The sequence below is a fragment of the Podarcis muralis genome, chromosome 1 (assembly GCF_964188315.1).
Source record: "Podarcis muralis chromosome 1, rPodMur119.hap1.1, whole genome shotgun sequence".
Lineage (NCBI taxonomy): Eukaryota > Metazoa > Chordata > Lepidosauria > Squamata > Lacertidae > Podarcis > Podarcis muralis.
In genome coordinates, this window is record NC_135655.1 from 131,992,015 (window position 1) to 132,011,541 (window position 19,527).

The 19,527-nt window shown below is 43.5% G+C and overlaps 1 protein-coding gene across 9 annotated transcripts in view; it reads left to right on the forward strand.

The window, feature by feature from the left end:
- Positions 1 to 19,527, forward strand: part of PCBP3 (poly(rC) binding protein 3) — a 71,806-nt gene that overhangs the window by 15,242 nt on the left and 37,037 nt on the right. For all 9 annotated transcript variants that reach the window (XM_028703375.2, XM_028703383.2, XM_028703343.2 and 6 more), the window contains exons 2-3: positions 14,764 to 14,906; positions 17,568 to 17,591. In XM_028703375.2, coding sequence (XP_028559208.1) covers positions 14,838 to 14,906; positions 17,568 to 17,591 — 93 coding nt within the window. In that variant the 5' untranslated portion in view covers positions 14,764 to 14,837. The remainder of the gene's footprint in view (positions 1 to 14,763; positions 14,907 to 17,567; positions 17,592 to 19,527) is intronic.

The window sequence follows — 19,527 nt, forward strand, 5'->3', positions numbered from 1 at the left end:
GACCAAGCAACGGGAGCGCACCCCGCCACGGGGATTCGAACCGCCGACCATGCGATCGGCAAGTCCTAGAATGATAGATTTCTCATTCTCAAGAATGATAGATTTCTGTAAATATTTTCTTTAATTAAAAAGACACTTTAATAAAATATCACCGTGATTACAAAAGGAAGAAAAAAGCAATCCAGGGTAGTCCCAGTCTAGTTTTTGTGGTGCAATTTGCTGCACTTCCATTATTAAGGCTAGCAGGGTAGTCATGCTGAAGACATGCTGCCTGTCACTTGTTTGTTGCTTTAAATGAAAAAGCAGAGCTGTCAATAATTTAATAGGAAACTAAACCAGTTTATGCCGTGGCAAGTTCTTGCTGGGGATAACATTCATCAGGTTCCTCCCCTTCTGCTTTAAAGAGCTTGCAGACATGGGCGCACCAGCACAGGAGAAATAAAAAGATGGGTACTTAGCTTTTAAGGAATCCCAAACAAAACAAATTGTTTCTGCTAAATATTCACAAAATAGTGGAAAATATGGGGACAATGTGCTACCTTTCATGAATGATGTAAATAGGAGAATTTAGATGTTTTATCTATATTCTTGTACAACCACTTTCTCCCCAGCTCTGCATACTGCAAGAGATGACCCATAAGTTGTAAGAAACCATATTTCCTCAGTGCCACAAAGGAAACCCTGCACTTAATGAAAAATATTTGCTTCCTTCATAATAACTTGCAATGAAATAGCCATCTCAAAAGACCTGTAGTAAGCTCCCCACCCCTGTATTTTCCACCCCTTCTTTTCTCTTAGATCTACAACCTTGCCTGGGTTAGTGAGAAAAAGCTATTGCAGGGGTATCTGTTGGAAGGATTAATGGGGAGATGGGGTGGGCTTGTTTGATGCCCTATCCCCCTACTTCCATCAGAATTTGCACATGAGCATGTTCAAGGGCAATGGCGCATGTGCGGTACAACAAAATGAAGGCTGGGTTTGTTTTTTGCCCATATTCCCTATCCAATTTCAATTCAAAAGGTAGACAAGATAAATCAAAATTCTGTAAATCTGAGGATCAGATTCTGATATATGTTATTTAGTACCAACGTAAGCCTGAAATACAAAGAAGGAAAGGCAAAGGTTGTGTTTATTAAGGCAAATCCGCAGTGGTGCAGAATGCTTAGAAACCGGGCTAGAAAAGAGTGTGCCTTCCCTCTCCCTTTGTAGTCAGTGCCCTGAGCATGGCTCTTCTGCCAAATCAGCAGCAGGAATTGGCTCAGGTCATGCATGTGATTGGACTCGTCCAAAGAGAAAGGAAGGGAACTGTAAACCTGCAGCTGTGGGAGCCGAGAGGATTTTTCTGAGCCTGGTATGGTTTGTGGGGGAGCGAAGGGGTTAAGAAGTATGCATGGCAAACACAGTGATGTTACTGCAGAGAATCTTTGTTCTCTCCCTGGGAGCCACCTTGTCCTGCAATGCTGGAAATGCACAGCATGGCTATAGCAAGTCACTTTGTACATGCTTTTGATCTGGCGTGCCTGTGGACACATGAGTGGGATTGGAGGGCAGGGGGACACACACTTGCTCTCACAGAAGGTGTAGAATTCTGACATTTCTCCTCTAGGGATGAGGGAATTTGATGGCCTGGACATTGGAAATCGTTATGCTGGTATTAAAATAGGGCAGCCTGCAGAAAAAATGATGGTTATGGGCCACCTGAAAACATTACTGTTAAGGGAAATATGGTAAAGGAAAATGATGCCACACTGACTGTGTGGGACTGTGACTGGCCCAAGGTCACCCAGTGAGTTTCATGGCTGAGGGGGGATTTGAACACTGGTCTCTTACGTCCTAGTTTACCAGTCTACCACACTGGCCACCACAAGGTGAACTCGGTGCAGGCTTCTACCATAATAAATGGATTAGTCTTTAAGTTGCACATGACTCTCTTGTTTTTTCTGCAACAGACTAATGTGGCTACCCCTCTCAGAATTGTTATCAAGGAAATGTAGCACTAAAAATCTCAGATTTGATATTTTATTGTCTCTGAAAGAGAATCTGAAGGTTCAACTTCACCAAAAGCAACATGTATTTAGGTTAACCCATTTCAAAAGCATGGAAAGAGCTCAGTAATGGGGGAAACTGCCCTCGGCTCTACATGAAGTAGCTGTTTAATGGAGATTTTAAAGCTCAGGCTGAAGAAGCATTTGCCATTGATGCTTGTCCTACCAGCAGATTGAACTGTATTGCTGAGAGGGGGCCATGCTGGCTTGAAATTCCACTAAATAAGCTTATTAATGCCCACAAGTATTTCCAAATTGCAGTGCTGAAGCTATCCTAAGAGTTATTCCTGTATGCATATTGTTATTGCAATTAATCAGGTTTAGCTTCCTTTGGAAGGAGCTCAAAGAAGGCTTATGGCATCTGTAGTATTTCAGTTTATTTACAAATATACAAACACAGCTTAAACTCTGCAGCCCAAGATAGGAAAAAAGGTAGTACGGCAACACCTGGCTACTTTAAATAAATTCAAATCTCCAGGGGCTGGTAAGCCGCATCCAAGGGTACAAAAGAAGCTTGTGGGTGTAATCTCAGAACCTTTGCCCATGATCTTTGAGAATTCTTGGAGAACAAGTGAGGTCCCTGCAGACTGGAGGCGAGCAAATGTTGCCCCCATCTTCAAACGGGGTGGGGGGAGAGAGACCTAGGTAACTTACTGACCGGTGAGCTTGACATTGATACCAGGGAACATACTAGAACAGACAACTCAACAGTCGGTCTGTGAGCATTTAGAAAAAGTTGCTGTGATTACTAAGAGCTAGCATGGCTTTCTCAAAAAGAAGTCAATCAATCAAACAAACAAACAAACAAACAAGTCATGCCAGATATCCATCCATCTCTCTCTCTCTCTCTCTCTCTCTCTCTCTCTCTCTCTCTCTCTCTCTCTCCTTTCTTTCTTTCTTTCTTTCTTTCTTTCTTTCTTTCTTTCTCTCTCTCTCTCTGTCTCTCTCTCTCTCTCTCTCTCTCTCTCTCTTGGATGGAGTTACAAGCTTGGTGGATCAGGGGAATGCTGTGGACTTAGTGTATCTTGATTTCAGTAAGGTGTTGTTTTTTTTTACAAAGTCCCCCATTATAGTCATACAAGGAAGCTGGTAAAATGTGGGTTGAATGGACAACTGTTAGGTGGATTTGTAGCTGGTTGCCTGAACAAACCCAAAGAATGCTCATTAATGGTTCCTTGCCATCATGGAAAAAAGTGGCAAGCATTCATCTAGCCGTACCCCATTATTTCTTGTGAGAACCAGGAAGTAGTGGGAGACATTTTGATCAGTTACTAGGCAACCACCCATATGGCTTTCCTGCTGTTCCTCCTTTCATGGTTATGGGCCTGAAGACTTGCTGGAATGAAGTAGGCTGTAAAATTAAAACTGTGGTGACAACCACAACCCACTTAGTAACTGTCCAGGGGCCTATTTACCATGGAGGGTGGGGAGGAGCCAGCTGGGGGACCCATTTGACCCAGTGCTTAGCTCATATTCTCCAACATGTCCGAGAGGGAAACCGGAACACACATCTTTCAGGGTCACAATCTCATGTTAGAGCATGGCCCCCCAAAACGGGATGTTCCAATTAAATTGGGGCAGTTGAGGGGTATTTATTATAGGTGTAGCTTATGCATTCTCTAAGCTAGCTGTTAACTCTGCAGTTAGCTCCTTCTGTGGTCCTAAATTGCCTCTTTAAAAGCCCCAGGCAGAAGTGGATCCTCATATGAAAATGCCCCTTTCCTGAAATGTTACATTTTCCAATACTGCTCTGTTAGAGAAATTAGGTTCCCCATCCAGGCTACAGAAACTTGACCATGTGACATTTTCTGTTTCAGCCCTGTTTTTCTGCCACTCACTTCCAATTGCTTCTCTTTGTATCAGGTACTGAAGTTCAATGTTGAACCCATGGTAGTGTCTTGGGCCACTATATTCTACTCCCAGCAAGGGATTATCATTAACCCCAGTTTGTAAACAGATAGGGCCTAAGTGAGCGCAAGCGTAAATCAGTGTGAAGAGAAGTGACCACGTAAAATAGGTTAGAATCATAGAATCATAGAGTTGGAAGAGACCACAAGGGCCATCGAGTCCAACCCCCTGCCAAGCAGGAAACACCATCAGAGCACTCCTGACATATGGTTGTCAAGCCTCTGCTTAAAGACCTCCAAAGAAGGAGACTCCACCCCACTCCTTGGCAGCAAATTCCACTGTCGAACAGCTCTTACTGTCAGGAAGTTCTTCCTAATGTTTAGGTGGAATCTTCTTTCTTGTAGTTTGGATGTTCCTGGAGAATGGTATGAATTTTAAACAGGACATTTGAACAAACCATTCAAGGCTAATTCACATGTTGCAGTCCTGATGTGGGAAGCCCTGACATACTTCTTCTGGCCAGTGACCCCACATGGTGACTGCAACAGCTGAGAGAAAGGCGTGGAATAAATGGCCTTGCACTCTGCAATCCTAGTGGAGGCTGGTGCTGCTATGAAGAAAGCTCTCGATGGTTCTCTCTAGGCATTCAGCCTGGACACATAACAGCAAAAATGTGTCGGAGAATAGGGGTGTGCCAGGTTGCCAGGCACATCTGGGCAAACGGACTTACAAGCTGCCTCTATTCTAAACACAAAGCCTGGGCTGGAGTGGAGTGGGCAAGTCCAGTACATTCAGAAACATAAGGAGGCAATGAAGCACATGTTCTTGCCTCACCCCCTATGACTTTGTCCCTTGCAAGACTGAACTCCAGCAGAGGGCTAATGCAACCAGGGTGTCCGTGGTGAGAGACTCACATAAATTATGGCTCCTTAACATAAAAGTGTTTTCCACAGCCTCTCATCTGGAGATTAAATATGAGCATTACCCCCACAGTTTTCCAAGATAGATGCCTTTTAAATTTGTGCCACATCGTTTGGGTGACTAAATCTGAATATAGAGAGTGTTTGTATTTATGCTACATGCAACAAAATGTGGCCTGTTCCAAGTTCCTACTGTAGATTTTCTCTACCTTCCACTCCCCTCGAGGCAAAAAATGATTGTGAAGTCTTCCTGCAGGATTGCAAAGTCCTAATAAGCTCTGTCAGTTTCTGCTAGTCTGGGCCACACACTGGATGATGCGGGTACTGAACTGTTAAATGCAATAAATCAAAGCCGTATTCTCTGTTCCCAAACTCTTCCTTTGATGGGCATATTCAATGGGGCAGCTGAGGCTTCAGCCAAATCCATTTGCCAGTACAGTACAGTAACTGGAACACATCTTATTGAGAAAGCATCAGGGTCCACAATTGCACCATGCAGACAGTAAAATCCATGTCCCAAAAACGAGAAGGATCTTCTCTAGGTCAGAAGCCATGGTCATAAAATGAATGTACCTCACAGTGTGGTTGTTCACCATTTATGTTTCTTTGACCTTTGACATTCCAGTGCAACCAGTCACACTTAACTATTCACAACAAGGGCTATTATTTATTATAGCACAAAAACACTGTTAGGTTCATTTTTATAACTCATTTAGATCTTCAGATGTTGAAAAAGATGAATGTTTATAATTGTCAGAATAGAACTGGACATCTTGATCAACACTGAGGGACACACCTGTCACAACATCAGTTTATTGCCCCGATTAGGAATGCTATCAATTTAGCACCCAATTCAAAATGAAGCACTTTTCAACCTAGAGTGGCAATTCCAGACTAAATTGCTGGTGCGGAAGCAACCGCTTTTGTGTTTTAGCTCTTGCTGGGATAATGTATCATACAGTGGTACCTCGCAAGACGGAAAACTCGCAAGACAAAAGGGTTTTTGGTTTTTTGAGTTGCTTCGCAAGACGATTTTCCCTATGGGCTTGCTTCGCAAGACAGAAATGTCTTGCAAGTTTGTTTCCTTTTTCTTAAAACCCTTAATACAGTTGCGACTTGACTTCGAGGAGCAACTCATAGCACGCGGTGTGGTAGCCTTTTTTGAGGTTTTTGAAGACTTTGGTGATTTTTGAAGCTTTTCCAAAACTTTTCCGAAACCATGCTTCGCAAGACGAAAAAACTCGCGGAACGAATTAATTTCGTCTGGCGAGGCACCACTGTACTAAGAAGACATCTTAGGAATTTATATGCTGCCCTCTCAGGATAGCTTACAACAATAATAAAAAACAAATTGAAAATAATGGAGTAAAACAGGTCAATAAAACAAAAACAGCATAAAAACAAATAACACTAATTAGGCAGGAGCAGACTGAAAGGTGTGGAAAAATAAAAAAATGAAAGTCTTCACCTGCCATTGAAGACATGAAGGTAGGTACCAGGTGACCATCTCAGAGGAGGAATGCAACCATGAAGAAGTTATTTTCATCCCTTGCCCCCTCCCACACCTGGAGGCACCTGAATAAGGGCCTCCAAAGATATTAAGGTCTGGGTGAACCTTAATGCAAACATGTGAAGTCAGTCGTCTTCTTCTTCTTCTTCCTTTTCCTCTTCCTCTTCCTCTGCTTCTCAATAACCACATTGCATGTTAAGGAACAGTGAAGGAGATTTGATGGATCTCTCCACTGTTCTACATACATTATCACATATTTCGGCAGCATAATTTAGTTAAATATAGTAATCCACATGTGTCTGAAAATGTATTTTCGGAGATTACTGAACCATAAAAATCTCCCTCTTCCCCATTGCCATCTCTGACTTGACCATGATATGCAACATTAAATGATAATCCTGAGTTGTTTGCTCCATATACCTTCTTAGCTGCTAAAATATAATGCTTATAATCACAGGATTAAGACCTAATAGGAGGATCGGGCGACAGGCATGCAAGAGGGTACTTTTAAAATGTTCTCCAATCAAGAGATGGCTGAGAAAGGTCATGGAAATCAATGTTTTCAGCTCATCAGAATTTTAGTTTGCAATCACTAACGGATGGAGGCTTTAGGGTAACGCCACAAGCTTAATGGTTTAGGGAACATGCATAGTTATAAATAAAAAAGAATCAGATCTCATCTTTCTCCCAGAAGCAAACATTGACACAATAATGCAGCTTAATATTGAATTAGCAACTGGTCAGAACTGCTGTTTCTTGCTGACCATGTTAAGCTGAATTTGTGGGTTTACATCAAATGGCCACTACGTATTAGATATCTCATGGGAATCGTGAGCAAAAACAAACCTCAAGTGGGCAGAATTATCCCCCAGATGACCTTGTGCTGCGGTTGTATTCTGGCATGGCTGATCCATTTATAGCATTGGTTTTTATTCTTAATCTTAGAAAGAAGTACTGTTATCACTGAAATATAAATGCAAATATTATGAAACATATAAAGCACAGGACTAAAATATCACATATTCCCCATGCAATAGCAATAGCAGAAGAACAAGAAAGGTATGCCCTTCCTGGGTGTTTCATGGCCAGCTGCTACACCTGAGGCTATGGAATGGTATTAATGCTACTACATGTTCAATGACATGAGGACGGTTTGTGCATTTTGAATGGGTTTTCAATGTAACACTGAGATTTTATTCAGCTGAGAAGCAACCAGTAAATTTCTTTAACCAAATAAACAACTCTTCCAGTGACAGGCCACACGCTTCTTCCTTTTGGAAAGGGGGAACCTGCTATTGGCCATGGAGCATGCTGAGCATCTTCTCTTGTGAGCACAGCATGGTACCAGCTATGGGAGTTTCCCATTGGGCAATAATCACAGAGGGTCCCATGACTGCTGCTGTGGGTCAAGGCTGTGAAGGAGGGCCTCGTGCATTTCCAGCAGTGTGGGAGCTGCTTCAGCATATGGAACCAGGGGGGCAGCATTGATCTTTCTCATTGATAAATTCTGAGAGCCCTGTCCACACAGTCACATCCGTTGTGTGCACAGCCCTGCGGTGTAGAATCACACTGTGAGGCAGCACTTCCTGAATATGAATCAAACCCTTGCTGGTTCTTCAAGAACTATAACGCAGGTACAGACTATAATTAGAAAGGTCTTATAAAGCTTCTGAAAGCTACACTGGCCTTGTTTAGACTTAAACTATGGTTAATGTTAGTAAACCATAGCTGAGGTATCTGACAAACAATCACTTGATTCTTGGATTATTATGTTGTAGAAGACTTAAACTTGGCGGGACGTGGGTGGCACTGTGGGTAAAACCTCAGCGCCTAGGACTTGCCGATCGCATGGTCGGCGGTTCGAATCCCCGCGGCGGGGTGCGCTCCCGTCGTTCGGTCCCAGCACCTGCCAACCTAGCAGTTCGAAAGCACCCCCGGGTGCAAGTAGATAAATAGGGACCGCTTACCAGCGGGAAGGTAAACGGCGTTCCATGTGCTGCGCTGGCTCGCCAGATGCAGCTTGTCACGCTGGCCACGTGACCCGGAAGTGTCTGTGGACAGCGCTGGCCCCCGGCCTCTAGAGTGAGATGAGCGCACAACCCTAGAGTCTGGCAAGACTGGCCCATATGGGCAGGGGTACCTTTAGAAGACTTAAAGGCATCAGCAAGAACTGCTAAGACCGCACACTTTTAATCTTCATGTGCCTGGAAAGGGCTTTGTTCCCCCTGGATCTGTGGACATTGATGGTAAAAATGGGTACCAGGAGTGGTGATTCTGATTAGGGAGTTAATGGCATGGGACGTGTGGCAAACCATCATGGGAAAAGAAGGGTTTGGCAGAAGGGATTTGCTCTCTTTCTATTGTCTCTCCAAACAACAACTCCTGAGGAGTCAAGGGCATCCACAAAATAGGCAGTTAAATACAGAAATAACTGACATACTGTCAGGCCTACTCAGTCAGGTAAGGATGTCCCAGTTCCCTTCTCAGTTACTGACAGCTTTTTTGTGACCCATTTCCAGGCTCATTGAAGACAGATGAGTAGGTTTCTGTTGCTTGCCTTCAGCAATTCTGGCCTTTGCAGTGTTGCTGACTTGTTGGTTTTGCTACCAAATGTAGTGGATTTTCAAAAGTGCATTCAGTGGGGTAAATTTCTGCCCTGTGGTCAGTTGGAGATGCTGTGTGTCTTCTTCTTTTTTTCCCCTAGCAGAGGTCAGTGGTCTTTGTTTATTATTTTCAGTGACATTACTGAATTGAGTTGGAAGCTGGGGAAACGATGTTTGTCAAGAGACTACAAGACTTGTCTTATTCTGGCCAATAAAAGCCTAAGGAGGATTTGAATCAGTCAGAAGAGTTCATGGCCAAGTGGACGGTGGCATAGTCTCTCAGGCGCCCAGGCCACCGTTTGCTCCCGCTAGATGTCTGTGGTCTTCAGAGAAGATCAGACCAAGAAGAGGGGGCTGTGGCCTTCAAGTTCCGCAGGTAGGCTTCCTACCTTTGTTGGCCACTGTGAGAACAAAGTGGTGGAGAACTAGACGGGCTTTTGCTCTCATCCAACAAGGTTCTTCTTAGATTCTTGCTTTTATTACTAAGGTGAGGACAATAGCTGGTTTGGGTTCCAACCACCAGCCAAGGTAAAAATAACAAATACTTTTGTAGCACCTTAAAGACTCACACACCTCCTCCTCCTCCTCTTCCTCTTCCTCTTCTTCTTCCTCCACCCTTCATCCAAAGAACTAATAACTCCCCGCCCTTGCCACCCAAGCATATGTATTGGAAAAAAATCTGAATGCCTGGTTGAAGAGAATCATTTGTGTTTCTTACAGCATAAGCTTTTGCAGGCTACTACCTATGTCATCAGATATGTGGTTATCTTAAGTTGCAGGCATATATAGAGATGGGTGAGGATTGCGAACAGAGAAGCCAGAAGGAAATTAAAAGAAATTCATTCCTATTCTGACCATGGTGATTATATATTTAACAGTGGCCATTCATAAAAAAGTGGCGTTGATAAGATGGGCCCCTTGGCCTCCGTAAGCTACCCATACCCGTAGAATTTCTGACTGGACCTTTAACATTTCCCCTTCCTCCATGCCTCTCTACCATTTTACTCAGCCTCTGCAATTCCTTGAGCTATGACATTCATTCCTCTCTCTCCAGCTCTCCCTGGGCAACACAGGCCCCAACTGCGCATGTGTGACAGCTTACCCAGTGCTTTTTTCTGGGGCTACGCAGGGCTATGCACACCCCTAAACATTTTGTGAATCTTTGTACTTTTGTTCATTTACTGTATTTACTTTTCCCAATTTGAACTATAAAATGGTGGTTTTCTTGAGTCAAAATGAGAAGACCCCTAAACATTTTTTTAAGAAAAAAAGCACTGGGTAAGACGTTCAATTACCTATGAACGTCACAAGCTAACACTGGCTGGGAAATGCCTTTTATTAAGAATTGCAAATAGGTAAAGGCCAGTGCTTGGAATGAACTGGTTTGGTTGAACAAAGTTCACTAAACGGCACGAAAAACACCTGAAAGTAGTTGCTGCACAGGCCTTTCTGGAGGTGGCATGTCCGAGTGACAAGGCCTCACCTGGGCCCCAAAAATGTGAAGGTTTTACAGATGAAGCATGGAAGCCAGGAGGCTCAAGGCCTCCAGCCAAATTGAAAGACAGTCCAGTATTTTGATATTACTAAGTTTGTGTCCACGACCTTATTCCAGACAGTGCCATAAGTCAGTAAAGTTTCTTGCTATAGGGAACAACCATGAAGGTTTTGAGCAGCCATTTTGTGAAGAGCCTGCATTAACCTCTAATGCGGCATAAAAATAAATTTAAACAGAACTTTAAAATGGATAATAATTTTGTCACAGAGGTCAGATCCTAGTTACCACTTTTTTAATGGTGGCAGCGTTGGAAGGGAGAATTCAAAAGCAGCAGAAGACATCTGGGGCTTATTCATGGAAAAAGTGAACTCCCTTTTGGCATCTGTATCCGATTATCTTATTTTTTTTTTACTCTTTATTTTTCACTTAACCAATTACCCACTTGGTAGGCATAAGATAAGTTATCTATGACTTTCACCTTCTAGATGGTGTGTGATTTATTATTAATCATTACTATTTCTTCTTTTCTCATTTAGTTTCTTATTTTAAATTTAGTTTTTACCTGATCAGATAATTGTAGGCATTGCCTTCTCAAAATGAAATTAAATTCAATTAGCCAATAAGTCATTGCATTAATGTCCATTCAAGCTCCAGAATGCTGGGAAACTGCAGCTGTTAAATCATACTATTTGGGCAATATGGATATGGTCTGATACCCTATGTTGAGATTAGCTCATGCTTCTCCACTACCATGTTGGTGGATGGCTGTCAGTGGCAGAATAATGTGACCTAAAGAACCCATTGAATTTTGAATTGGCATATGAGTTTTCCACTGAAATCACCTACTTAGGATGGGGAAATGGGATAGCAAGACAGAATTCTTCCTTCAGGTGATGTATGTGTCAGTGTAGTGCTACCACTTTAGAGCAATGAGATTTGGTTAATGAACCAGGTCCTAAGCAGGCAGGAAATTCTCATTGGAGTGAATGGGGCCTACAGCCAGATTCTAAAATATTTATCTGTATGTAAGAGGCAAGCACGAAGGGACGCAGGTGGCACTGTGGGTTAAACCACAGAGCCTAGGACTTGCCGATCAGAAGGTCGGCGGTTCGAATCCCCGTGACAGGGTGAGCTCCCGTTGCTCAGTCCCAGCTCCTGCCAACCTAGCAGTTCGAAAGCACGTCAAACTGCAAGTAGATAAATAGGTACCGCTCTGGCGGGAAGGTAAACGGCGTTTCCGTGCGCTGCTCTGGTTCGCCAGAAGCGGCTTTGTCATGCTGGCCACATGACCCGGAAGCTGTCTGCGGACAAACGCTGGCTCCCTTGGCCAATAAAGCGAGATGAGCACCGCAACCCCAGAGTCGGTCACGACTGGACCTAATGGTCAGGGGTCCCTTTACCTTTAAGAGGCAAGCACAGGTGAGCAAACTGCATATGGTCTTCCCCTACGTGGTGCATGTACTGGCTTGCACATAACAGAACTTTCAAAGTCCCTAAATGGAATCATAGAAAGCTATGTCATGACTTCTTTTAAAATAAGCAGAAGACAAAAGAATCAACGAAGAAGAAGAGCTTTAGAAAGCTGGCTTAGAGCAGAAAATAAAAGCTATTATTGTGACGCTTTTGAACAGCATGTTTGTAAAACATGTTTTTTGGCTTTTGTCTACATCTCTGTCTGCAGGGAATTGTCAATATGTTGAAGAGCACATGAATTCAAAGTAAAAAAAAAAAAGTCTTTTCTATATTGTGACCCCTGTTTTCATTCAGCTCCTGAATTCAGACACAAAATGCATACCTTTCACCAGTATGATTAAGAAAAGGCTAATGGAGCTTTCCTACACACTGAAGCATGAAGCATGTATAATTTAATAACGCTGATAAATCTTAAAGCCAGGAGCATTTGGCGAACACATGACCCACTTTTTCAATCTATTGGAAACATTTACATAACAGCCTGATTCTCAGGCTTTTCGTTTTCTAGATACAGGAAGAAGAGACAGAAGCACATTTGAACACCTTAAACTCGACATGCCTCAAATAAATCCTGCCATTAAAGACTTAATAGAGCATTCTTGCAAGCCTTTTCTCTTTCTCCATGCACCAGGATCACTCACTGGGGGCAAAATGGACCCACTGAAAAACAGGAATAACTACTGGTAGATCTCTGGATTGCAAACTCTTGCCCAGTCGCTGTATGAAGAATCAGTACGGCGTATACCACACATAGAGAAACAAAATGGTTTGTAAATAATAGACAGCAATTGTCACCTGTCCTCACTACAATTCCTTTGGGGATTAGAGAGACACAGTCCTTCTGCCCTTGAGTAACTTTGCAATTTGACAATCATCACACTGTATTAAAATGCTTGTGGCTTCCAAACAGCGCAGGCCTCTAATCTCCAGTGTTGCTGTTATGTCCACCTACAAGGGTGGTCTTGATGCTGATGTTACCAGACCATGCTTAGATTCACTTCCCCTTTTGCAGTTCATAAGGAGGTGCCTAACAGCACAGTCCATCTAGCTGCAGCTGGTAGCTGTTCTCCAAGGGTTGGGAAAGGGGGGAAAAACCCTAGTCCTGCTGTATAGTCCTTTTAACTGGTGATGCAAGCTATTGAATCTGGGACTTAGATGCAAAGCATATGCTCTAGCACTGAGCTGTGACGGGCTTATAGGGTATGTGCTTGAGGCTGTGCATTTACATATAGTGCCCAGTGACAGCATTGCACACTGAATTTTTGCTGCTGTGGGCAACACATGTACCACCATCACAAATGTCAAAATTTCAAGCAAGTAAGCATGAAGGTCAGATCCAATGTCTAGTGTTGGTATTATTGAGCACCTGCTGAGGCCAGTATCCGAACTGGGGAGGCACTCCCCCCCCCCCCAGTGGTGCTTCTCCTCTTCCTCCTTGATCTCTCCATCTGTTCTGCTGCCCTCTATAGCCTGTGGGCAGTGATAAGGGCAAGGGAGTTTCAGCCTTCACTTGCTTGGATCTCTCTTAGGCAGTGATGGAGACTAGGGGAGGGGCATGTTGGCCGTGGCAAGGAGAAGGGGGACCACGGAGGATGCCATGTTGCTGAAGGGCTCTGCAAAATCTTGGGTTATTTAACATGGTTCCACTTGATGTGAGAGGGGAAATAAAGTTCCACTTGAACACTCCTCAGAATCGTACATTTGGGCAAACTACTTAGAGATTGTCACACAAGCATGCAGTACTGTATATAATATTTGTTTTTAAAAAAGCATAAAAACTTGTCATTATTGAATGGCTTGCAGAAGATAAGTAAGACCAACACCTAGCTAGGAAACTTGATAGCATCTAGTTTTGATGGGAATATGGGGAAATAGTTTTGCATTTTGGTAAAAGACTAGTCAAAGGAAATTGGAATCACTGTAATATAAATTTACAATCTGTGAGATGTTAAAGGGAACAAGATGTATTGTGGCTATTTAAGTGCTATTGTTTCTTTATGCAGAATTCTCCAGGATACCCATCTTAGTAAAATCATACGTATCCCAAATTATTCACAACTTCAGAGAAAAGAAGGAGGCAACAGATAACGCTAGTGGGGTTTAAAAGAGCTCTGTGAAGAAAGTAAGAATATTGTCTAAAGAGAAATGGTAAAAAGGAGTTAAACAATGTCAATAGATAGTAGGATATGCGAATACTTCTTTTGGAATGAGTACGGAGGATTTGTGGAGAGGCTGAAGGAAGTCGCAAAGAAAGAAATCTGTGATAACAAGAAATAGACTGTTTTATTTTTGTTTGTTTGTTTGTTATGGTATAAATTAATAAAAATCATATATGCAAAAATAAAATAAAATAGATTAAAAAAAAGGAAAATACAAAATATAGAGACACATCAAAGGAAAATTTGTTCTTTAGAATAACTAACAGCAGGGACATAGAGTGGGGGTGCCAGGGGGCTGTGGACAGAGGTGCACAATTTTTGAGGGGGTGCAACCCAGGTGCCCCCATGCAGACACCCCCAGCGTGCCACGGCCTGATGTTCCTCCATGGCCACCAAGGGCTGCGTCGACCGGCCAGACTCCCCCTTGCGCAGGCGGGCAGGTGGCTCAGCGAAGCCCCGCTTTGTTCCGGTGGGAGTGGGGTTACTCCAGCGGCGGCAGCGAGGGCAGGGCTTGTGTCCACCCACCAGCCCTGGGCACTGGTAACGGATGCTATGCCACCGACTAGGCCTGGAACATTCAGAGAAAGCTCTTCCCGTAGATCGCTATCAGTTTTCCAGGTTGTCAAATGCTGTTAAGTGTCCAAGGCTGAAAGCATTTTAAATCTTATACAGCAACAAACAAAAGTAGCACTTACTTGTTCTCTTTTCAGGTGGTTTTCTCCTGTGGAGTCACTTTTTCCTTGGGTCTCCTAATATCAGACTGTTTCCCATACCACCATAGAAGATGGAATCTAAAGTTTCTGAAGGTGGCCTGAATGTGACTCTCACCATCCGACTGCTGATGCACGGAAAGGTGAGCGGAGACCGTGTGCTTCCTTAAAACAACCTCTGATTCAGGCCCAGCAGCCAGTGATGAGTTACTTGTCTAGATGCAAATGCTAAGATTTTGTGTCCATGTCACATATATTAGTTTAGTTCTCTGACAAATATGCGATTCATAACACAACAAACCTGGGAAACTGTTTAATTGGGGAAGTTATTGTTGTCCACCACTATCAGCTGAAGATCATGATAGCTGGCTTTTTTTGAGATAGAGGCTCCCAACCAAAATCTCCCAGAGTTCAGACTTTATAGAGTTCTTGAAATAGTGCCCCAACCCTTCTATATCATCCAGTTCCCCATGGCCAAGGTCCTTCTGTAACGCCTACTCGCAAGCAAAGTTTCTTTCTAATGCTAATTGAAAGCTTCAGGGGATTAGTGGTGAAAAGTCTCTGATTTTGTCCTTCAACATCCTCACTGAAGGGTCCGAAAGCCACTTTCTCTGCTCAGGTGGCAGTGGCGTAGCGTGGGGGGTGCAGGGGGGGCCGGCTGCACCGGGCGCAACATCTGGGGGTTAGGGCAAATCCACGGGTTAGGGGGCGCAAATCCATGGGTTAGGGGGCACAAATTACTTGCCTTGCCCCGGGTGCTGACAACCCACGCTACGCCACTGTCAGGTGGTGATGGTGAGGCTTAACTTACTGATTCCCTTTCAGTTTGTTTTCTTTTAGTAGCAGCATTTCCCCAACAAGAGCCAAAAATAAAAAGATATTCAGGGGGAACGGTATTTAAAAGTGCCCCCCCTATATAGTTCAGATATCAGCATAGAACACAAAATATGCACTGTACAAATGTTATGAAACATAATAATGAACTGTGATCAAGTCATCATTAAAGGTATTAAATATACATGTAATGTAATATCAATCAAAGAGTGGGGTCAGACACAAAAATGATTTTTAAAAAGCTTTTGGGGGAAATCAGTCATGTTTCTGCTTTATTTACAGAGCTTGTGAGAGCACTCAGTCCATGTTGTTTGCCTGATAGTCTTGTCTATTTCTTGAGTTCCAGTTATCCAGTTACTATAATTTTTATAAGTTCCAAATAAAGGTTTATTTGGCTGGTACTCTAGTCTAGCAATGTTCTTATTATTTACAAAAGAAAGCATATTGGCAATTTTACCAGAGGCTGAATATGCCAGGGGTTCCCAACCCTTTTTTTGGCCATGCCCCACCTAAGCATCTCTAAAATCCTGATCTCCTACCCCCCTGTGACATATAATTCTTGTTATTCAAAAAGTGAACTATTCACGTGGAGAAAGCCTAAAAGGCCATTAACTGTTAACAACTCATTCTCAAATTGCCACCCCCTTAAAAATCAAATTGCCCCCCTGTGGGGCGTGTGAGGGATTGCCTCAGATACTGTAATGGCAGTACTTACATTGGGCTTCAAAACAAACAAAAACCCAACAGAGAGATCTGTTTTTCCCTCTTCTGCAAACCAACCCTACAATTTTATGTTCTTATGATTGTCCTCCACTAGAAATGGTCACAGGCTGGATGCACATTCTGTGCGAGGAAAAAAGAAAGTAACACAAAACACTTGTTGCTCAATATTGTGCTTAATATTGCTTTTTAAGGCTTTTTAATATTGCTTTTTTAAAAGCCCCGAAGTACACATTAAGCCAGTGTTTCCCAACCTTTTTTGGGCAAAGGCACACTTGTTTGATGAAAAAAATCTTGAGGCACCCCGTGACGTCAGCGCGCAGCATCACGCCGGGAGGGAAGGGCGCCGGGGCGCTGCTGCTGCTGCTGCCGCCGCCGCCGCTCCCGGCAGGCATGGGCCCAGCTGAGGCGGCGGCGGCTGTTGTGGTGGTGGCGGCGATAGCGGGCGGAGGAGGCGGCGGCGGCGGGGCCAAGGTGGCCGGCGGCGGCGGGGGAGGCGGCGGCGGGTGGAGCAGGAGGGCGGCCGAGGCCGGTGAGGGAGTAGGGTTGCCCGGGGCTTGAGGAGCCGTCGCCGGGAGTTGCTGCTGCTGCTGTTGTTGCTGCTGCTGCTGCCCGGACATGCCGGCCTCCTCCTCGTCCGCTGTCTCGCGCTCCTCCCTTTTGCGCGCGCTGCCCCGCCGCCGCCCCATTGGCCGGGTCCTGTCAGCTGATCCTGTGTTATTTCCTGTGTGTGTGTGTGAGGGGAGAATAGAGAGAGAAACCTCGGCACCACCACCGCGGAGCCGCCCCCGGCTCGACTCGGATCCTCGCCGCCGCTGCCTCGCCTCTCGCCGCCCGACTCGCCCGCCTCCCTCCCACGGCATACCAGGCAACGTCTTGCGGCACACTAGTGTGCCGCGGAACACCAGTTGGGAAACACTGCATTAAGCAACTGATTTTCAAAGGATGGTGGAAATTATTTTAAAAACTGCCATTCAGGTGAATTAGACATTTTCTTTCCGCATGCACAGATCTAGGCCACTCCAACTAGAAAGAATATAGCAGCATAATAAATACAATATCCCAAATAGGGTGCAAAGTCTATTGCATTCTTCAGAAGAAGAGCAGTGACTGGGTTGCACCAAGAGCTCTCCGTCGGGAAGATACCCTCTGCGGCCCATATCATTTAATTAATTTCCATCTCAGCCAAGTATGTTTATTAATGAACGTTCTTGAATTCTTACTTTGTTGCCATTTTTCTTTTAAAACAGGAAGTTGGAAGCATCATTGGGAAGGTAATTTCTTCAAACTATGCATCTTAATGCTTCAATATTGCCTATGTTTACAAAATGCACATGTGGGAGGGAAATGCCCCTTTCCCAGCTGATTTTTTAGTACAAACAAGCTGTCGTGTGTGGTTTGGTGGAATGAGATGTGTTTACTCACTTCAGATTTCTAGGTATGCCTCCAGAATTTAATACCAGTAAAATCTTTAATAGGACCACAAATAATAATCTCCATTTATGTGAAAGAGGCCAGATGGCACGCTATACCCTGCCATTTGTACAGTTCAACTACAAACAGATTCCTCTGTTAATTTAATAATTTGCTAGAAGGTCAATCAGGTAATTTCAAAATTAGATGGTTGCTGGCTGATGCAGACAAGTTGGTTACTTATAAGGTAGCTTTAGATGTCCTAGCAGTGAGAAAGCTGCAGGCTGCTTTTTTGATCCCCAACAGTATTGACTACCAAGGGGATTAAAAAACATGATTTACTGTTTCAGGTTTTGACAACTTGTATATGTTTAGCTTACTTTTCAGTTGTCTTGTTTGTTTTTATGAGTTACATTACAATGGCCATTGACTGCAAATAATAAAAATCTGACTGGCTGACTAAAATGGGACAAGCGATTCAGCTGCCCTGAACTTTCTTAAGATGCACCTTCTATATTATTATTATTTATTGAATTTATCTACCGCCCTATACCCAGGGGTCTCAACCATCTACCTCAACCACCCCTAGATAGCCTTAGGTGCAAGGCAGATAGAGTGTGCCTTACATAATGGGGAAAACCACGTCTTTCGTTTTATGATTATTAAACATAAACATTTATTTCAAAAATCAAAACATCATTCTTCCCCTGAAAATGGTGCTATACTGTTGTCACTCTCATTTGTTAAAGTGCTTCCACACTAGCCAGATATTCTCTTTTAGCCAGAGCTTGAGCTACAGTACCAAACAGAAAAGATTAAAAAGGGGGCAAAAGAAAAGACAGAAACAATTATTAGTCGTATTCTATATTTATTTATGCCCTTCCCTTTTCTCTGATGGGACTCAAGGCAACTTACAGCTAAAAACAAGAACCACTAAAAACATAGGAAAAACCAATAATTTAAATGCAATTAAACATTAATAGAATTAAAATGATATACATATATAAAATCTGTTTAAAACATACCAATAATTGCAATAAAAACAGCTCAGGACCAGGCCTTTCATTAAAAGCCTGTTGGAACAAGAAAGTCTTCACCTGCTGGCGGAGATCTCTGAATGAGGAGGGGCCATATAAAAATTTAATAAAGCTACATACATAAAATAAATTAATTCCCCATCTGGAAGCCCCCATGCACAAATGCCAGTTGTTGCTACGACCACATCTGGAATATATTTAGAAGATATTTCAAAATGGACTTCAAACATCGCAGGAGAGGGGATTTATTGTCTCCTCCTTGTGCCATAGTGGTAACTTCTGAAGGTGTGCATGTACCAAGATGCGGGACGGGGTGTTTCTGTTTCTTAGGGAGCACCTCAAGGGGAAGGTGTGATTACAAGAGCTATGGGAGAGGTGGAGAGAGACAGACCCAGCTTTAAAAAAAGCTGTGATTACTTTCTACAAATCTATCTGGTGCCTTAATAGAGTGGGGTCAGGGAAGAGCTGTCAGGTGCCTTAGGTCAAAAACAGCTGAGCTGTCCATTAATAAATGTAGCGGCAAAGGATTTGTCTTTAACAGAGCCGAATTCTAAAAATTTCCTCAGTCTACAGGGCAAACAAGTTCACTAGATTTTTGATATAGGGTGGTTATGTGCATCAACTGTGCATTTTACCAGTGTTGTTCCCTGGATACAGGGGGAGGAATTCACCGTTCCACCAGGGCAAGCATTTTGGCTTGCCAGATGGAAGGCTCTCCCTCTCCTTCTTCCCCCGCAGGCTGTTCCAGGAGTTCTCCCAG